This window comes from Pholcus phalangioides, unplaced genomic scaffold, assembly GCF_987345545.1.
Source record: "Pholcus phalangioides strain wild (caught in Gottingen) unplaced genomic scaffold, Ppha-v1.0 ptg000016l_1, whole genome shotgun sequence".
In the NCBI taxonomy this organism is placed as follows: Eukaryota; Metazoa; Arthropoda; class Arachnida; order Araneae; family Pholcidae; genus Pholcus; species Pholcus phalangioides.
The window spans coordinates 15,131,741-15,147,332 of NW_028301609.1; the positions used below are offsets into that span (position 1 = coordinate 15,131,741).

The following is a 15,592-nucleotide window of genomic DNA, read 5'->3' on the forward strand; positions in this document are numbered from 1 at the left end:
TCAACGGCATGCAATTAAATTCGAGGGATACCAGCTTTTTTGAATGCTGGGTCTACTTCTTCAACCACATCAACTCCAGCCACATCACTATATTGCACTTTACTGCCAGGAACGAGTTAAGTTGAAAATGAAGGCGCCATCTATCGGTGATCATCTTAAGCTGATAAGGAAATATATATAAGGTAATATATGTATTACCTATATTCTTCCCCCGGTTTGAGCCTGGGGTCTGAAGGCAGCCTTCACGGTGATAGACGAGCATCTTACCACCACGCCAATCGGGTGCTTTGAATGCTGGATTTGGCCGGTTCCCACCACGTCCGGGAAAACGAGGTTTGACTAGGATCACGGTTATGCATTTAGTCAACTCGATGGATTTTCAGAACAAAGATACAAATTTAATAATTCGCCAGAATCTGTTACTCGAGTTTCTCGGCATGCCGGGTAATGCGGTATTATTTACGAATTTATGGGACACCCTGTGGATCAGTGTTTCCCAACCTTTTTATTTCGCGGACTCCCCCTGTAGCTTCAGAAGGTCAGTTCCGACACCACCCTCTTATAAAATGCAAAATGAACTGTGAACAATGTTTTTTTTTTTTTAATTTACATTATCGTAAAAACTAAATAAATTACAATTTCACAATGCAAAATGTGTCATTTATTGCAATGGTAGCAAATGGAAATGATCCCTTACCAAGTACTCAGACCCCCCAGGGGTCGGCGAACCACAGGTTGGGAAACACTGCTGTTGGTCATAATCTCGATGAAGAATGAAAGATTAGGTAGGTTTCTAGACACCATCCAATTTTCGAAAAAGTCTTGCAGTTCCTATAACCCGTGAGAATCGGATCAACTCGGTCCATCTGGGGCCCCCTGTAGGTTTTTGCATCAAAAATAATATATACGTAATATCTGGACGCAGATCGAAATCTTATTCAGAATTCCTTCTGAAGAATCTAGATAAGGCAAAAATATAACCCGAATAAATCTAAGAAAAGCAATCTCTTTCGTCTTTTTTTTTTGTCTTCATCGAAGAAAAACAAATTCGGAAGAAAGCAGTTTCCCTTCAAGAAAAGTAAGAAGAGCATTTGCTTTTTCTTCAAAAGAGGGGAATGGATGTCAAATCAATTTACATTTAAAATGCTGCTGAAAAACCAACTGAAGAAAAAAGAAGTCTTGAGAAAGAAAGGATAAAAGAGCTCTTCCGCGTAGAGAGAGAGAGAGAAGCGAATGTTATATAAATGTTTAGCCATTTGCAGAATTTGAATCGCGACTAGACTCGAAAGAATTTCCAACATTTTTTTGTTTTCTTCCTCTTGCCGAGTTTCTTATTTCTTGCCGTACGCGGTAAGAATGCGATCAAAAGAGTAAGTTTTCGAACCAAAACTAGGCCAGTTTATTTTGAATGCCTCAATCGATTCTAAACCGAACTTTTAAGTACTATATTTCTATTCAACCTCGGATTATACAGAGGTAGTTTGAAGGAATATCTGTATTGTGAGGGGAAGAAAAAAAAGACGCTGAATCGATCGTCTTTCATGTTTCTTCAACGGCAAAGATCAAAGCATATCAACCATACGTTGATATTACAAATACAAAGGCCACAACAGACGAAATTGTGTTCGTATATTCGGGATTATCGTATTACAAAGCTGTATTGATAACGATAAAAACAAATGAATGTACAGTATGTTCCCCTGACGTTCTTTCTTCTAGCGCACTCGCCCGGCATGGCATGCGAGAGGATGTGGGTTCAATTTCACTGTTAAACAAGGAAAAAGTTTCTTATACGGAAATATCTGTTTGTAAAGGTTTACGGTGTGGGTAATTCAAATGTGAAAATAGAAATTTTCTATCAGGCACAGTTTTTCAGTTATTAACAATGTACGTGTAGTTTAACTGATTTTAAGTAAGTACCGTTTTGAAATAAAAAGAAAACAAGTTGACTTTCCTTAACGAATTTTTTTACATGAAAGCGTGTTCCTTAATCTACTTTTCAACATAATTTCCATCAATATTAAGGCATTTATCGTATCGTACAACCAGCTTATGAATCCCATCCTCATAGAAGTCTACCCCCCTGATATGACATCCACTGCAACACGGACGTTTTGACCTCATCGTCGTCGTCATGGCGCTGACCACCCAGATGCTTCTTCAAATGCAGGAACATGTGGTAGTCACTGGGTGCTAGATCGGGACTGTACGGAGGGTTATCAAGTTGTTCCCAGCGAAATGAGGCGATGAGATCTTTGGTTCGATTAGCCACGTGTGGGCGGGCATTGTCATGCAGCAAAAACGATCCCCTTACTCAACATGCCATGCCTTTTGCTTTTGATTGCACAACTTTCGATAATTTAAGCGTCCGAGCACAATTTCATACAGAAAAAAAACGCGTGCGCGCGCACACACACACACACACACTTTTCTGGAAATTTCAGGAAACTCATTAGATAATGACGAAATCGTAAAGCGTCTGTTCTCCCTCAATTTTTCGTCATCTTTCTGCACCAAATCTTCCGTAATGACTGAAGGTCGCCCACTCCGTTCCTCATCATGAACATTTGTGCGGCTGTCTTTAAAAGCTCTAACCCACTTGTATACCAGTCCATCGCTCATAATATTTTCCATCGCTAAAATACAGCAACCATCCCTTCCCCCAATAAAAAATGCAGAACTAAAAACTATATATAAATACAAAAATATTGTACAATGCCCATAAAAATATTTATGATTACCTAATATTATTAATATTATTATTGCCTTATTAAGTACGGATAGCTTCTCCATTTACCCCAACATGTTATCGTATTTCTTTTTAAACGTGTCAATTGTGTTAGAGTTAACTACCAGCGGGGGTAAGCTATTCTATTTATTAAAAACCCTATCAGAGAAAAATTCTCTGCGACATCACAACCTAGAATTGGCCCTCACCAATCGATACTGGTGTACTCTTGTCAAAGCAGTCGATTGACGACGTATTAATAATTCCTGGTGCATCCTATCCATCCCGTTGAAAATTTTGAACACTTCGATCATATCCCCCAACACCTGCGTTCTTCCAATGTATACATCTTCAAAAAATGAATCATAACTCAACCTCGCGTGCAAACAAGGGTAAAGTACAAACGTAAAAACACATAAATACATACACTTTGTGACCCCAAGGGACTTAGAAAGTCCTTTCAGCAGGTCTAAAGGGAGTTATGAACAACATATGATTGACAACAGCTTATTATAATGATTAGACATGTTGTATTGTATATTTATTTATATACTTACGATTACGATATATGTTAAAATGATGTCGTATCCAACTCCTGTCCAAGACGAACTAAGCCCCGGAAAAGCGAAAAATGACTTTAGGAAAACACGAGAGACTATTTTGAAAATTAAACCCAGTATTCTATTCAAATTTTTTTTTAAACCACCGCTAAACAATGTTCAGAAAACCTAAGCCGCTCGTCAATGAAAATTCCCAAATCGGTGACCCTAAAAAATAAAGTTCAGATTGTTTTTGTGGGTCCCCAAATTAGAGAACTTCAGAAAGACACAGATTTTGAACAACGTCTAGGACCAAAAGAGAAAAGTGCGTGGATTTGTTTCAAGGCTAACGGCAAACTTTCCAAGAAAAAAAGAGCTAACAACTATTAAGAATTGGTTCAACAGCTGATAAATACGTAAAGAAATTTAGGATGAAAAATGTTCCAAAAAGAGCATTTCTTAGATTCACATCTGCATTATTTTCCTGAGAACCGCAGTGATGTTTCCGACGAACATGGTGAGAAGTTTCATAAAGACCTAATGACCAAACGAAAGAGATATGAAGGGAAATAAATGCCTGCTGTTCTTGCTGTCTATTGCTGGAACATTATTTGAGAAAGCAAAAGTGATCACAAGACAAAAAAATAATCCATTCAAATTCTTGGAAAAAAAACATGAATTTGTTGATATTTTCTATCAGTAAAATAAGCTTTTTCATAAAATATATGATACAATTCATAGGTCTGTGCGTATTTACTTTTTGTTCTATTCTGCTTGGAATGTTTCTGATGCAATTTTAAAAGTGACTAGAAATAATGATTGTTACATATGTTGCCTATATAAATATACAGCGTAGGAAAAAAAAAGCCAAAAAATTCTGAAATCGCCTATGACTTAAAAACTATGCCTGATACAGAGAAACAAGTTACAGATTTGAATTAAAGAAGGTATATTTCATTTGATCATTTTTGTTGCACCACGGTCATTTTCTGCACACGAGGGCTAGTTAGACTGGGATCTACAATTTATTGCCGATTCCGAACGGCAGCCTTTTTTTATACTCACCGAGAGGTTGGTGCGCTTACCCCTCGATGGGAACTCCCTGCGGTAGCAATGTTTTTCTGAGGTCACGTCGCCGTTTCTGTTGTACTCCTGTGTCAGGAAAGTTTCTGACAGTGACGAATCGGGTATCGAACTCGTGACACCTCTAAACATCCTTGGGTACTTTGGGTGAGTATATTATCGACCTTGGCTACCCACCCCCCCCCCCGCCCCCCCACGCTCCCTTCTTTTATTTCCATAAAAATCACGACTGTTATCCCTTGAAAAAAGTTTTTCATTCTTTTTTGTTTGTGGAACGGCCATAGAGAAGCAGTGGAATTTTGGTTCCTGAATTCATCTTCGCATCAGCCGGCTATCAAAACCTTCGTATACAGTGCGTTAATTTTTTGTATTACAGGACCTGTCTAACATAACGATGCCCGTCGAATTCAATGAACCGCTGAGTTTTTTGCAGCGCATTTCCGAGTACATGGAGTACAGTTACCTCTTAAAAAAAGCCAATGACGCCGAAGATCCCGTGGAGAGATTACAAGTACGATAACTGAATATATATATTTGGTTATTTTTGAAATTATTTAATTTCACGTAACAGCTATTCACAGGGTCTTCTGTTAATGGACCGACAAATTCAGAGGGTTGTTAGTAGACATCAAGAGGAACAAAAATTGCAATGGAACAGAGTCGCAAACCACGTTGATGGGGTGAAAACGCATGCAGGCTCTGAGTCCAGAGGAGACGAAAGGTGGATGTCAGCTGATCGCTAAATGCTTTCGTGGGTTCGCTCACCATATCTGACGTAAGCAGCGTCGCGAAACGCATGCGCTGGGGTAGGATCACGCGCTGCTGCGGACGACGTAAATTAGCGCTATTGCGGTAGTAAGCACGTGTAGCAGTTAGTTGTTTGTTTCAATGAGTATCGTGATGGCTGACTACACGAACGAGGAATACGCTGACATGCATCTGATTTACGGTCGAGCAGATGGCAATGGGCGCTTAGCACAGCGGATGTACCAACAGTAATAGCCGATGAGGCGTTGTCCTCCTACACTTCCTCCTCCGCATATCGTCCGCAGCGCGTGATCCTACCCCAAAGAATGCGTTTCGCTACGCTGCTTACGTCAGATATAGTGAGCGAACCCACGAAAGCATTCAGCGATCAGCTGACATCCACCTTTCGTCTCCTCTGGACTCAGAGCCTGCTCGCGTTTTTCGCGATTTTCATTCTCTCAACGTGGTTTGCGATACCCTGTTCCATTGAAATTTTTGTTCCTCTTGATGCCTACTAACAACCCTCTGAGTTTGTCGGTCCATTAACAGAACATCCTGTATAAGAGAAGATATTCTGTGAATAGAGATGTATTTTTTTTTCTCCCTTGCAGTACGTATCGGCTTTCGCTGTATCCGCCTTGGCGTCGAACTGGGAAAGGTTGAATAAGCCTTTCAATCCTCTTCTGGGCGAAACATATGAACTGTGCAGGTATATATTGTATGCTTTTCAAAATAAGATTAGATTAATTTTTTGCTTGTTTTGCGCAAGCAAAGAACTGGTGATTTCTTTCCCCTACAGAGAAATTACTCATTGTATAATAAAGATACTAATATCGGATCATTTAATCATTCGTTTTAATCTTCGTAAAATGAATCAAGAACAAAAAGCAGCATTACTCTAGTTTTATCGCTGTGATTTACTTTGAGTTCAATAGAGGCTGTCGGAGTTGAACCAATTAGGCTGAATTGTGGGACACCATCATAGGACAATCTGCACAAAGAGAATTGTTCTCAAAGGACCAAGTTGTCTTTAGTAAATCCTAGCCCGAATTGCTGTGTTAACGACATCGACGATTCCCTACATTGATTTACTCCTCATCAGGGAATTAGTTGAATTTTAGGTTGCTGGCGGACTTCTAAAGCAATGAAATTATCCAGGATATCCACAAGGTTTAGTAAAACTTATTAATTCTCGTAATCAAAAACGCAAAGTCAGCCTTGAAGAGATGATACATTCAAAGTCTCCCGGAACAGTGTTTCTTAACCTTTTCCATCCGTAGTGCCCCACTTGAAACATAAATTTTTGACATGGCCGCTCGTCTAATCCAGGGTCCACTCTCATTCATAAGTGAGACAGAAATAAAATCGACGCCACTCACTTGGTAAGGTCCCGCCACCTGACTTCGGATAGTGGCCGGTAAAAAGAGATCGTGATAAGAACACGTCTTACGTCCGCGACGCCCAAGTCGTAGTTGGTTATTGTTATAATAACGTTATAAGTTTTAATTATTATCATGATTATTTTTTAATAAGTGATTTTATTTTTTTTTCAAGCAAAGCTATTCGGAAGAAAAAGTTTTTTAATAAGGTTGATCTTTGGACCCCCTATATATATATATAGGCTAGACTACAGCGAGCTTCTGTCTTGGTCCTGGCTCTATTCAGGGCCCATATTAATATCATGTACCTTCCCCCCCCCCCCGGGCCGAAAAAAAGAGCTTTTTCTGGACGCTCCTTACGTATCTGGAAAAAACAGCTTAGATATTTACTACTTATTCTCGGAAATCTTGTTCCAGATCCCATCATATAGGCTCCTTATAAACACGAGGAGCCCCTGGAATAGGCCCGGAGGGCCCATGCGTTAAGATGGTCTTGAACGAATGGGTAGATTCTGAAAGTAGTATTTGTAGGACCCTCTCTATACAAAGTAGTCACGCACTCCCAAGGGCTCGCGGACCACAAAACATTGGAGTAGAAAATGTTATCAATTGCGGATATAGGACGATGTGTCGTACTTTACGGGACAGTCAGAATTTTCCCATATTATTTGGCTCTTGGGAAGAGCGGTCATTCCCATGGAACCCCCCTCCCCTGGATCCGTGCTTGAGCGAAGGCAGACATCTTCAACTACAAATGAAGAAGAGGTAGGCATCTTTAGCTTTAAATGGAGCAAACGCAGACGTCAGCTGCGAAAGAAACCGGGGTAGACATCTTCAGCTACGAATGAAACCGACGTAGACATGGTTTCAGCTGCGAATGAAACCGACGTAGACATGGTTTCAGCTGCGAATGAAACCGACGTAGACATGGTTTCAGCTGCGAATGAAACCGAGGCAAATACCTTCAGCTGCGAATAAAGCCGAGGCAAACGTCTTCAGCTGCAAATGAAACCGAGGTAGATGGTATCTTCAACTTCGAACAGTGAACGCAAACATCTTCAGCTACGAATGAAACCGAGGCAGATATCTTCAGCAGCGAATAGAGCGTACGCAGATACCTTCAACTTGGAGTGGAGCGAACGCAGACATCTTCAACTTCGAATAGAGCGGAGGCAGGCGGTGCAGGGCGATGTGTCGAAAAAACGACTGATTGTGTGAGTGCATCGGATCGTGACCTACGTGAGTGACACGTATTACTTTCGAAGGTCACGATCGGATCCCCCCGTATTTTATGGGGCAGATCAATTTTCCCCATATCATTCGGCTGTTGGAAGGGGCGACGGCCCCACCCCCCGGATCCGCGCTCGGATGTTGTATGACATGTACCCAATTATCATTGGATCAAAGAAATATTCGGAGATGTCGCCATCTACCTCTTTCGATTCTGACGTCACAGCATCGTGTTATGTATCGCTGCTAATGCGTAAAATTCTAATACGCATTTAATTTATATCCGCAGCGAGCTCTATTTATTGATCAACTTTATTTTTCTGACTAGAAACACTACGAGTGAAATAAACAAGGAAACTATTACGAGATGCGGAAACGTTATTCGCTCTCATGTTGCTCATAGTCAGTGTTGATGCCATTAAACTCTCTGTCACGAATAATTGTGAAAGAAAGGAAAAAAGAGAGAGAAAAAGCAAATAATGACTTTCAGAAAAATAGAAGCACTTTCTGTCAATAAATCTCTTTATTTGTTGTCGAAAAATAAGAAAACGGCTTATTCAAAGAAAGGAGAACACAAATACACTTTTCTCTCTATTAAAGTACAATTTTTGTTTTTGTGTCTTTTTCTTCGGCAATCGCTCCATTCATCAAACTCCATTTTCTTTTATTCTCCCCTCAAATGTTTACTCTTTATTTATATTTTATTTACTACAATTTAACACTTGTGTCGAAAGAGGGAGAGGAAAAGATAAAGCATTGTTGCTCTGGTGACCATGTAACATCCCCACTTCATCGTAAAATGCATTGTTTTCTATTCAACGTTGACTTCAAAGTGTTTTTTTCGGTTTTTCAAATAAGCCCAATTAACTTCGGTGATTCGTTAATTCGGAAATGTTGTAAAGAGCTAATGGTTTCGGTGTCGGTGGAAACAAAAAACTGTTTTTCTATTGAGTAATTCTTTTCCCATGAAACAAATACATATTTATTTGAAATATCAACTCGTCAAGTCTCTATTGTCTATGAAAATGTTTGGTATTGTCTATTTTAATTATACGTACGTGCTAGTCAAAATTTGTATAAAAAGTAATAGAAACGGTTGCCTAGGCCCTAGAGCAGCGGTTCTCAGTCGGTGCTTCGCGAGAACAGACCTAGCACGACCAGGCTCTGTTGCTTACGCGATATAAGCTCATTGCGCTGGAAAAAATTCTGAGTTGCAAGAAAGAAAAAAATAATAATTGGGGTCCCTAGCATGGGAACTAAAGGACACCCCCTAGTCACGTATGTGCATTTACGTACAATTGCAAAAAACGTGCGAGGTCAGACAGATGCAAAGAGAAACAAGTTCTACAAGGAGTTCGGGCACATATTTTAGGATGCCTAGAGCAGTGGTTCTCAACCTTTGGAAGCCCGCGGCCCGGTTGATTTCTTTTATGTGAGTGGAAGGCCCGGTCATATGCACGCCTAATGGAGGTATAAATGGGTAAAAATGAATCTGTGAGCTATTCACGGCCCGGGTTGACTGATGTCAGGGCCCGGTACCATGCCGCGGCCCGGCGGTTGAGAAACACTGGCCTAGAGGACCCTTTGGCAATATTCATTCAAACACAAGATTCAAAGCAACGTATACAGGTATACATATATAAATAGAAGTGTGAGACTACAGTAAAATCTGCAGGGGGGGGGGGGGTGGAAGGACACGCGACACAGTTCCAGATCATTTGAGAGAACCGCGACATATTCACAGATAAATTACAGGACCCGCAGCATATTTACAGATCACTTGCATGACCGCTGCTTAGTTCCATATCACTCAAAGGAACTGCCGCGCAGTTCCAGAGCACCCAAGGAACCAGCGGCATATTCACAGATAATAAATTCATTCATTTATAAGACAAAATGCAAGACATATAATACGTATTTTATTTCACGCTGGCTGCAATAAAATCTAGCTTTGAATACTACAGTATAGTAGTATGCCTAATTGTACCGTACGTATAATCTAAGTGTATCTACGTAGTTTCCATCAACGAGATTAATTTTTATCGTTCGTTAATTTATTTTTTTTCATAATCCAACATTTCCGATGTCAAAGAAGCCTGGGTAGCATCTGGTATTGCGGTCAATATTATTAAGGTACACTGCGGTAAGTGGAAATTCGGGGTAAATGCAGCCCAATATGATTTGTAAAATTTAGTTAGTGTCTGGAAATGATTTCTGGTGGAATTTTTCTTTCGTACACTTACTCTATTTTTGAGTAAAAATGTGCTTGGCGCGATAGCTGTTCTTTACAAGGTTACAAGGAGATTTCATTTGAAGAAATTGAGTTTTTTGGGTGACGTTGCTGCTACCTGTTGTACTCTTTCAACCATTTCTGAAAGTTCGAATCGGGCTAATATCGATATTTCAGAGTATAACAAGTTCTTCCTTTCTTTTATTTAATCTGTCACTCTAATATAATTATGATTTTGGCTTTGGGGAAAGTAGGAATTAAGAGGGTTGCACCTTTCCCCCGCGTTTTTCCTATGCTGCGTAGAAACTAACGAATTCACGGTAACACCGTACCTACTTACATTGGCTTTATCAAATTTGGTAGGAAACTGAAGAGAAGGATAAAGCTACTGAGTAAACACAAGCTTCTTCAATGGACCTAAAAGATGAATGTCGAGAAATAGAGGTGCAATGAGACTTCATAAACATAGTGTCGAAAACCCTGCCAGAAGTAAAAGTTGGTGACTGGGTTCTCGTCAAATTCACAAATAAAAAGTCAGTAAAGATGTTTGTTGGGCAACTAACCAAAATTGAGACCGGTTGGGAAGCAAAGTTTGGAAGAAGAATCGTTACCACATCTACCTTTCAATGTCCCGACAAAAGTACGATTAGAAGCGATGACGTTCTGTCATTTCCTTCATCTCGCAAGTTTGATAGTCTATGAAAAAAAAATATTTACATTTCCCTTTTCATTTGCTTCAATGACTGTTAATATTTACGGGTTGGGGGGTATTACAACGTTATGTGTTTTGTACACACCAAGGTTGTTAATTAGCATTGCGAATTTTCTGCATACTAAGGTTGCTAATTAGCTTTGCACAGTATCCCAGAATTATGAAATGTTTGGACTTTTTATGATTCAAATGGATTTTTTCACTAAAGTCCGCTCTTATTCATATTTTATAACCTCTAAGTACACGCCGGTACTTAATACATGTTTGTCATGAACTGCATTGTACAATAGCGTAAGTTAGCGTAGTACAATAGCGTAGTTCATGTTTTTTTTATTGTCTCCCAGTATTTCGTTTGTCACTGCAAAAGTACACCATAATCTCTCTGCTCTAACTCCCCCACCCCACTTCTCCTGGCGCATGCCTATAATATTTTACGTTTTAAAAATTTATTACAGAAGAAAAGGAAGTTCAAGAATGAAAATATTGTACGCATTTCAAGGGAAATTTTATAATGTCTAACTTATTTGTAGGGAATATAAAATCACGTAAACTGTGCAGTTATAAATACGTAAACTTTTAAAGTAAACAAAATATTGATGTAGACTAAATTCTTGCAAAAAAATTATTGAATTTATTTTACTGTTCATTGACAAATGATTACATAAATTGATAACACTTGGAACGTTTAAAAGTAAATTATTTCTCATTTTATCACGGAGAATCATTATTATTTAACTAGGCCGGATAGTACAGAGTTCGGATAGTCGCGAGTCTACTGTATATAGACGAGTTCTCAAATGGGACGTTTTAACTATTCCATTTCCATTTGTAAGTAGTATTCGTGGTATCTCGGCAACTATAAGACGGCTCCTAACCTCTACAGCATTTTCCTTAAAATATACAATAACTTTTTTTTCGCAGTTTTTTATTCATCCGACATCATTCATTTTTAGGGCGTCACAAAATACTTCTTTTTTTTTTTCCAGCTTAAAGCAGAATAGCCCAAAAAAGGGAATTACTATGTATGAATTTCATCACCGAATCCGAGCAAAGCTTGACAGGCCACCAAGATTGGGGAGGGGAAAAAAGGAAATCTTTTATACACGTAGATTGCAAATAAGTATAGAGAAAACGAGATGTGAATTTTGAGCTTTGAATACTAATAACCCGATCCATCATCCATATCACCATTCCATCAGATATTCCGACGGATCAAACTTCACTTCGAAGAGCTCCTATAATCCGATTCTCTCTCATCTTTCATTCGAGAAATGCGTCTACATATTATAGAGGAGGGGGGGGGGGAAGGGAATAAAGTAATATATATATATATTGATATATAAATTTTTTGCTTTATCGCCGTGGAGAAGAGAATATCTCAGCCAAGGACGAGAGGAAGGGCGATATTTCGTAAAGGAAGACGCGAGGATTATGCTCAGGTGATTCGGGTATCAAATATGGAATCCGTATAGGCATTACGTCTACGCGGAATGATGCTGTGTGGGTCGTTATTGTATAAGGTTTGTCTGTCTATGGATATATAATGAGCCAGTGTTTCTCAACCTGGGGTCATTTTGGCCTCTTTGTAGTTCCTGGGATATTCTTACGGCGTACATGCTCAAACGATGAACAGCGGGCCGAATGTGGCCCTCGATCTCTTTGTAAAAATGAACTAACCAAGAAATAACCAGAATCCTTAAGTGACCCTGCGGCAAAATTTCAGACCATTTAAGTGACCCTGCGGCACATTTACAGATCATTTAAGGGGCTCGCGGCACATTATTACCTCACTTAAGTGACTCGTGGCACATTTCTAGATCACTTATGTGACCCGAAACACATTCCAAGACCACATATGTGACCCGAAACACATTCCAAGACCACATATGTGACCCGAAACACATTCCAAGACCACATATGTGACCCGAAACACATTCCAAGACCACATATGACCCGCGGCACATTTACAGATTACCTACAGTGGTCCGTGGTACATTCCCAGACCACTTGAGTGGTCAACGACACATTTACAGATCGCTTAAGTAACCTGCGGTGCTGATAGATATCATTCATGTCACCCACGACACGTTTTCAAATCAATGGTTCTAAGTGGACCACACACGGGTAAAAATCAAGTGTAAAAGAAGCCATGATAGGTGGTTGAAGGGCCACATAGAGCGGTTAAAAAAACTTAGATGTGAAGAAATAAAGCTTTTGAAGTGAAATATGGGGGAAAAGAAGTGTGACTACTATATATCGAACCGCTCATAAAACACGTAGGGCTCCTGTGGGTATGACTAGGGAGCCTCTTGTCCATGGGAGTGGGGGGGGGGGCTTACATGCCGAGATCTGATACTATGACTTCAGAGAGAGTAATCACGTGGATATGTAAGCTGTCCAAGCTAGTACGAATATCCCGAACTTCACTTAGTTGATGGAGCCTGTTGATGATATTGAGACAGCCCCGCATGGAACGAGGACAAGAAGGAAGCTCACTCAACTCTAGCACAGAAAGAGCTTTATTTTTTCACTATAAAGTTTGAAAAAAGTAAAAAGAAGGTCTCGCTGCGTGCCAGATGAGGGGTCCCTGGATAAGACGGGGGAAGGGCACCATCGGCGAGAAAAAGGTTAAGAAACACTGTGGCAGGCTATCATCTCTCTGCCAAAGAAAGGAGAGACAGCAGGTGAAATGTCTTGTCCAGATTCTTCACTGCCCTGAAAGTAATTTCTCTGGCTCAAATTTCTCGATAAGCTGAACACGTCTAATTCATAGAAATTCTAAAATTTTATTCGATGGTGTGATAATAACAAAGTATTGATCTTTGTGATACCGTGAAAGCGGTCTACTTTGGCCAATTTTTAAAAAATTTCGACTTAACTTTGCAATGAACAAAATATTCGGGGGCTCCTTAGCCCCGAGTTTTATATATTCTGTGGAAGAGGAGAATCGAAAAAATCAGGAAATATGAAAAATCCAGCAAATTCAGAATAAATGCAAGAAATGATTCCAGCGACCATTAAAACTGAGAACAGATACAAGAAATAATTCCAGAAATTGACGAAAATTCAGAATTCCAGAATTTATATGGAAGGAGTTATTATTACTGTAAGTGCGGGGCCCTGGTGTGACCGCACATGCCACACACACCCTAAGAGCGGTTCTGGGCAGTGTGATATGCCATTTTCTCACGAATCTTTTTTTGTGGTGCCCTTCATCTGGCAGCATTTATTTTATATCAGTAGAAATGTCTGTTTTATTTGCGTGCCAAATCTCCGGTTCATCGGAGATTTTTGCAAGTCTCCGGTAAATCGGAGTAATAAACAGACGGGACCAATACTGTCGGAAAATCAGGCCACGATTCACGTAAGTCCGGAAAGTGCAATAACTTGCATTGAAAAACAAACGCACTGGCAAAAATTTTATAATTATGTATGTAGAGTATAACCAACACCCACTATAGATAAGATACTTATCTATAGGGGGGGGGGGTGTTGATATAACACGCGTGGGGGGGGGGAACATGTTCGAATATAACTTCCAGAGTGATAAAGCGAATAGATATTACAATCAGAGTTAGAAAGTAAATAATAATTAAGCACGATCTCGCGTTTGATTTGAATTACCTCCATTCAAAGCAACTGCGAATATTTTGGCATTTAGCGTAATTCTGGCTTTGCGTGTTTCGTTTGCATTTCTCTGTGGCTGAAGCGCAGAGATTAATGGTGATTAGACAAAGGTAAACACGAGAGAGATTATCAGAAATAATAATTACATTTCGGCATGCATTCTGCCGAGCACTTCCAATTAATCACCTTCTCCCCCCACTCAAGTAATGTTAACCGATGAAATTTCCCCGATTAATGTATTCACGTATAGAGTTCGGGGTTTTTTGCTGTTGATTTTAATTATTTTATTCTATTTTTGATGTTTTTTTCTCCCCGATCCGAATAGAGAAGACTTGGGTTTCAGACTCGTGTGCGAACAAGTGAGCCACCATCCTCCAATCAGCGCCTTTCACGCAGAATCCGAAGGTAGCTACAAATTCTACGGAAATATTCATCCGAAGCTTAAATTCTGGGGGAAGTCTTTGGAAATCAAACCTGAAGGCACTTTGAACGTCGAACTTCTGGCGTGAGTTAATTTCTTCCTTAATTATTAAAGTAGCTTCTTTTCTTCCTTCTTATTGAGATTCAACTTCAAAAAAGAATTATCCCGATAAACCGAAAGCAATTGCATTTGCATAGATGCCAACTTCGCAGATTGAGAATTAGGGAGGTTTTTGCGTTGATCCAAATTTTGCACAAAAATAAGTATAAAAGGGATTTTTGAAAACGTTCTAGGGGGAAAAAAATTGTAGGGTTGAATTGGTCAAAGTAAAATTGTAAGGATTTTTCTCCTTTTAAAAACATGACATCGAGCAAACCATCGCCAATGAGCACCAAGTTGCCAACCAGTAGGTTAAATTACCTGCCATTACTACTCTCAAATCAAATGTCGTTATCGGGCCTGAAACGGGACAGAAGTTTGTATGGAACATATGATTAGGGCCGCAACTAGGAAGAAGCAGGAAGGTGTGCTGACTCTAGCCAACGCCATCTATAGCTAGCGCCATCTATAGGTTTAGAAGGTGTTGCTCTGGCACTGTACTAGAGGGGGTGCCAAATTCAGCCATCAACCGCTCCTTTACATTACACGGTGGTACCAAAATGCGTGCTTGCCCCGGCTGACGAAGTATCTATTTCCGGCCCTGCATATGGTCAACGCAGATATTGTATGCCCATACAGAGTTGGCCTTTGACGTTGACGCGCGAAGAGAGAGTTAATTTTCCAAGGAGGGGAAAAAGGGAAGAAAAAACTCGCTAAAATAGCGCAAAAGACGCAAACGGAAGATACCAACCTGCTCCTTTCCCTGCGACCTTTTTACCGAAAAAAGATAAATGGAA

The 15,592-nt window shown here is 39.9% G+C and overlaps 1 protein-coding gene across 1 annotated transcript in view; it reads left to right on the top strand.

The window, feature by feature from the left end:
* LOC149075127 (oxysterol-binding protein-related protein 2) overlaps nt 1–15,592 on the top strand; it is a 70,603-nt gene that overhangs the window by 36,150 nt on the left and 18,861 nt on the right. The window contains exons 3-5 of the mRNA XM_089245702.1: nt 4,727–4,861; nt 5,709–5,806; nt 14,601–14,780. Coding sequence (XP_089101828.1) covers nt 4,727–4,861; nt 5,709–5,806; nt 14,601–14,780 — 413 coding nt within the window. The remainder of the gene's footprint in view (nt 1–4,726; nt 4,862–5,708; nt 5,807–14,600; nt 14,781–15,592) is intronic.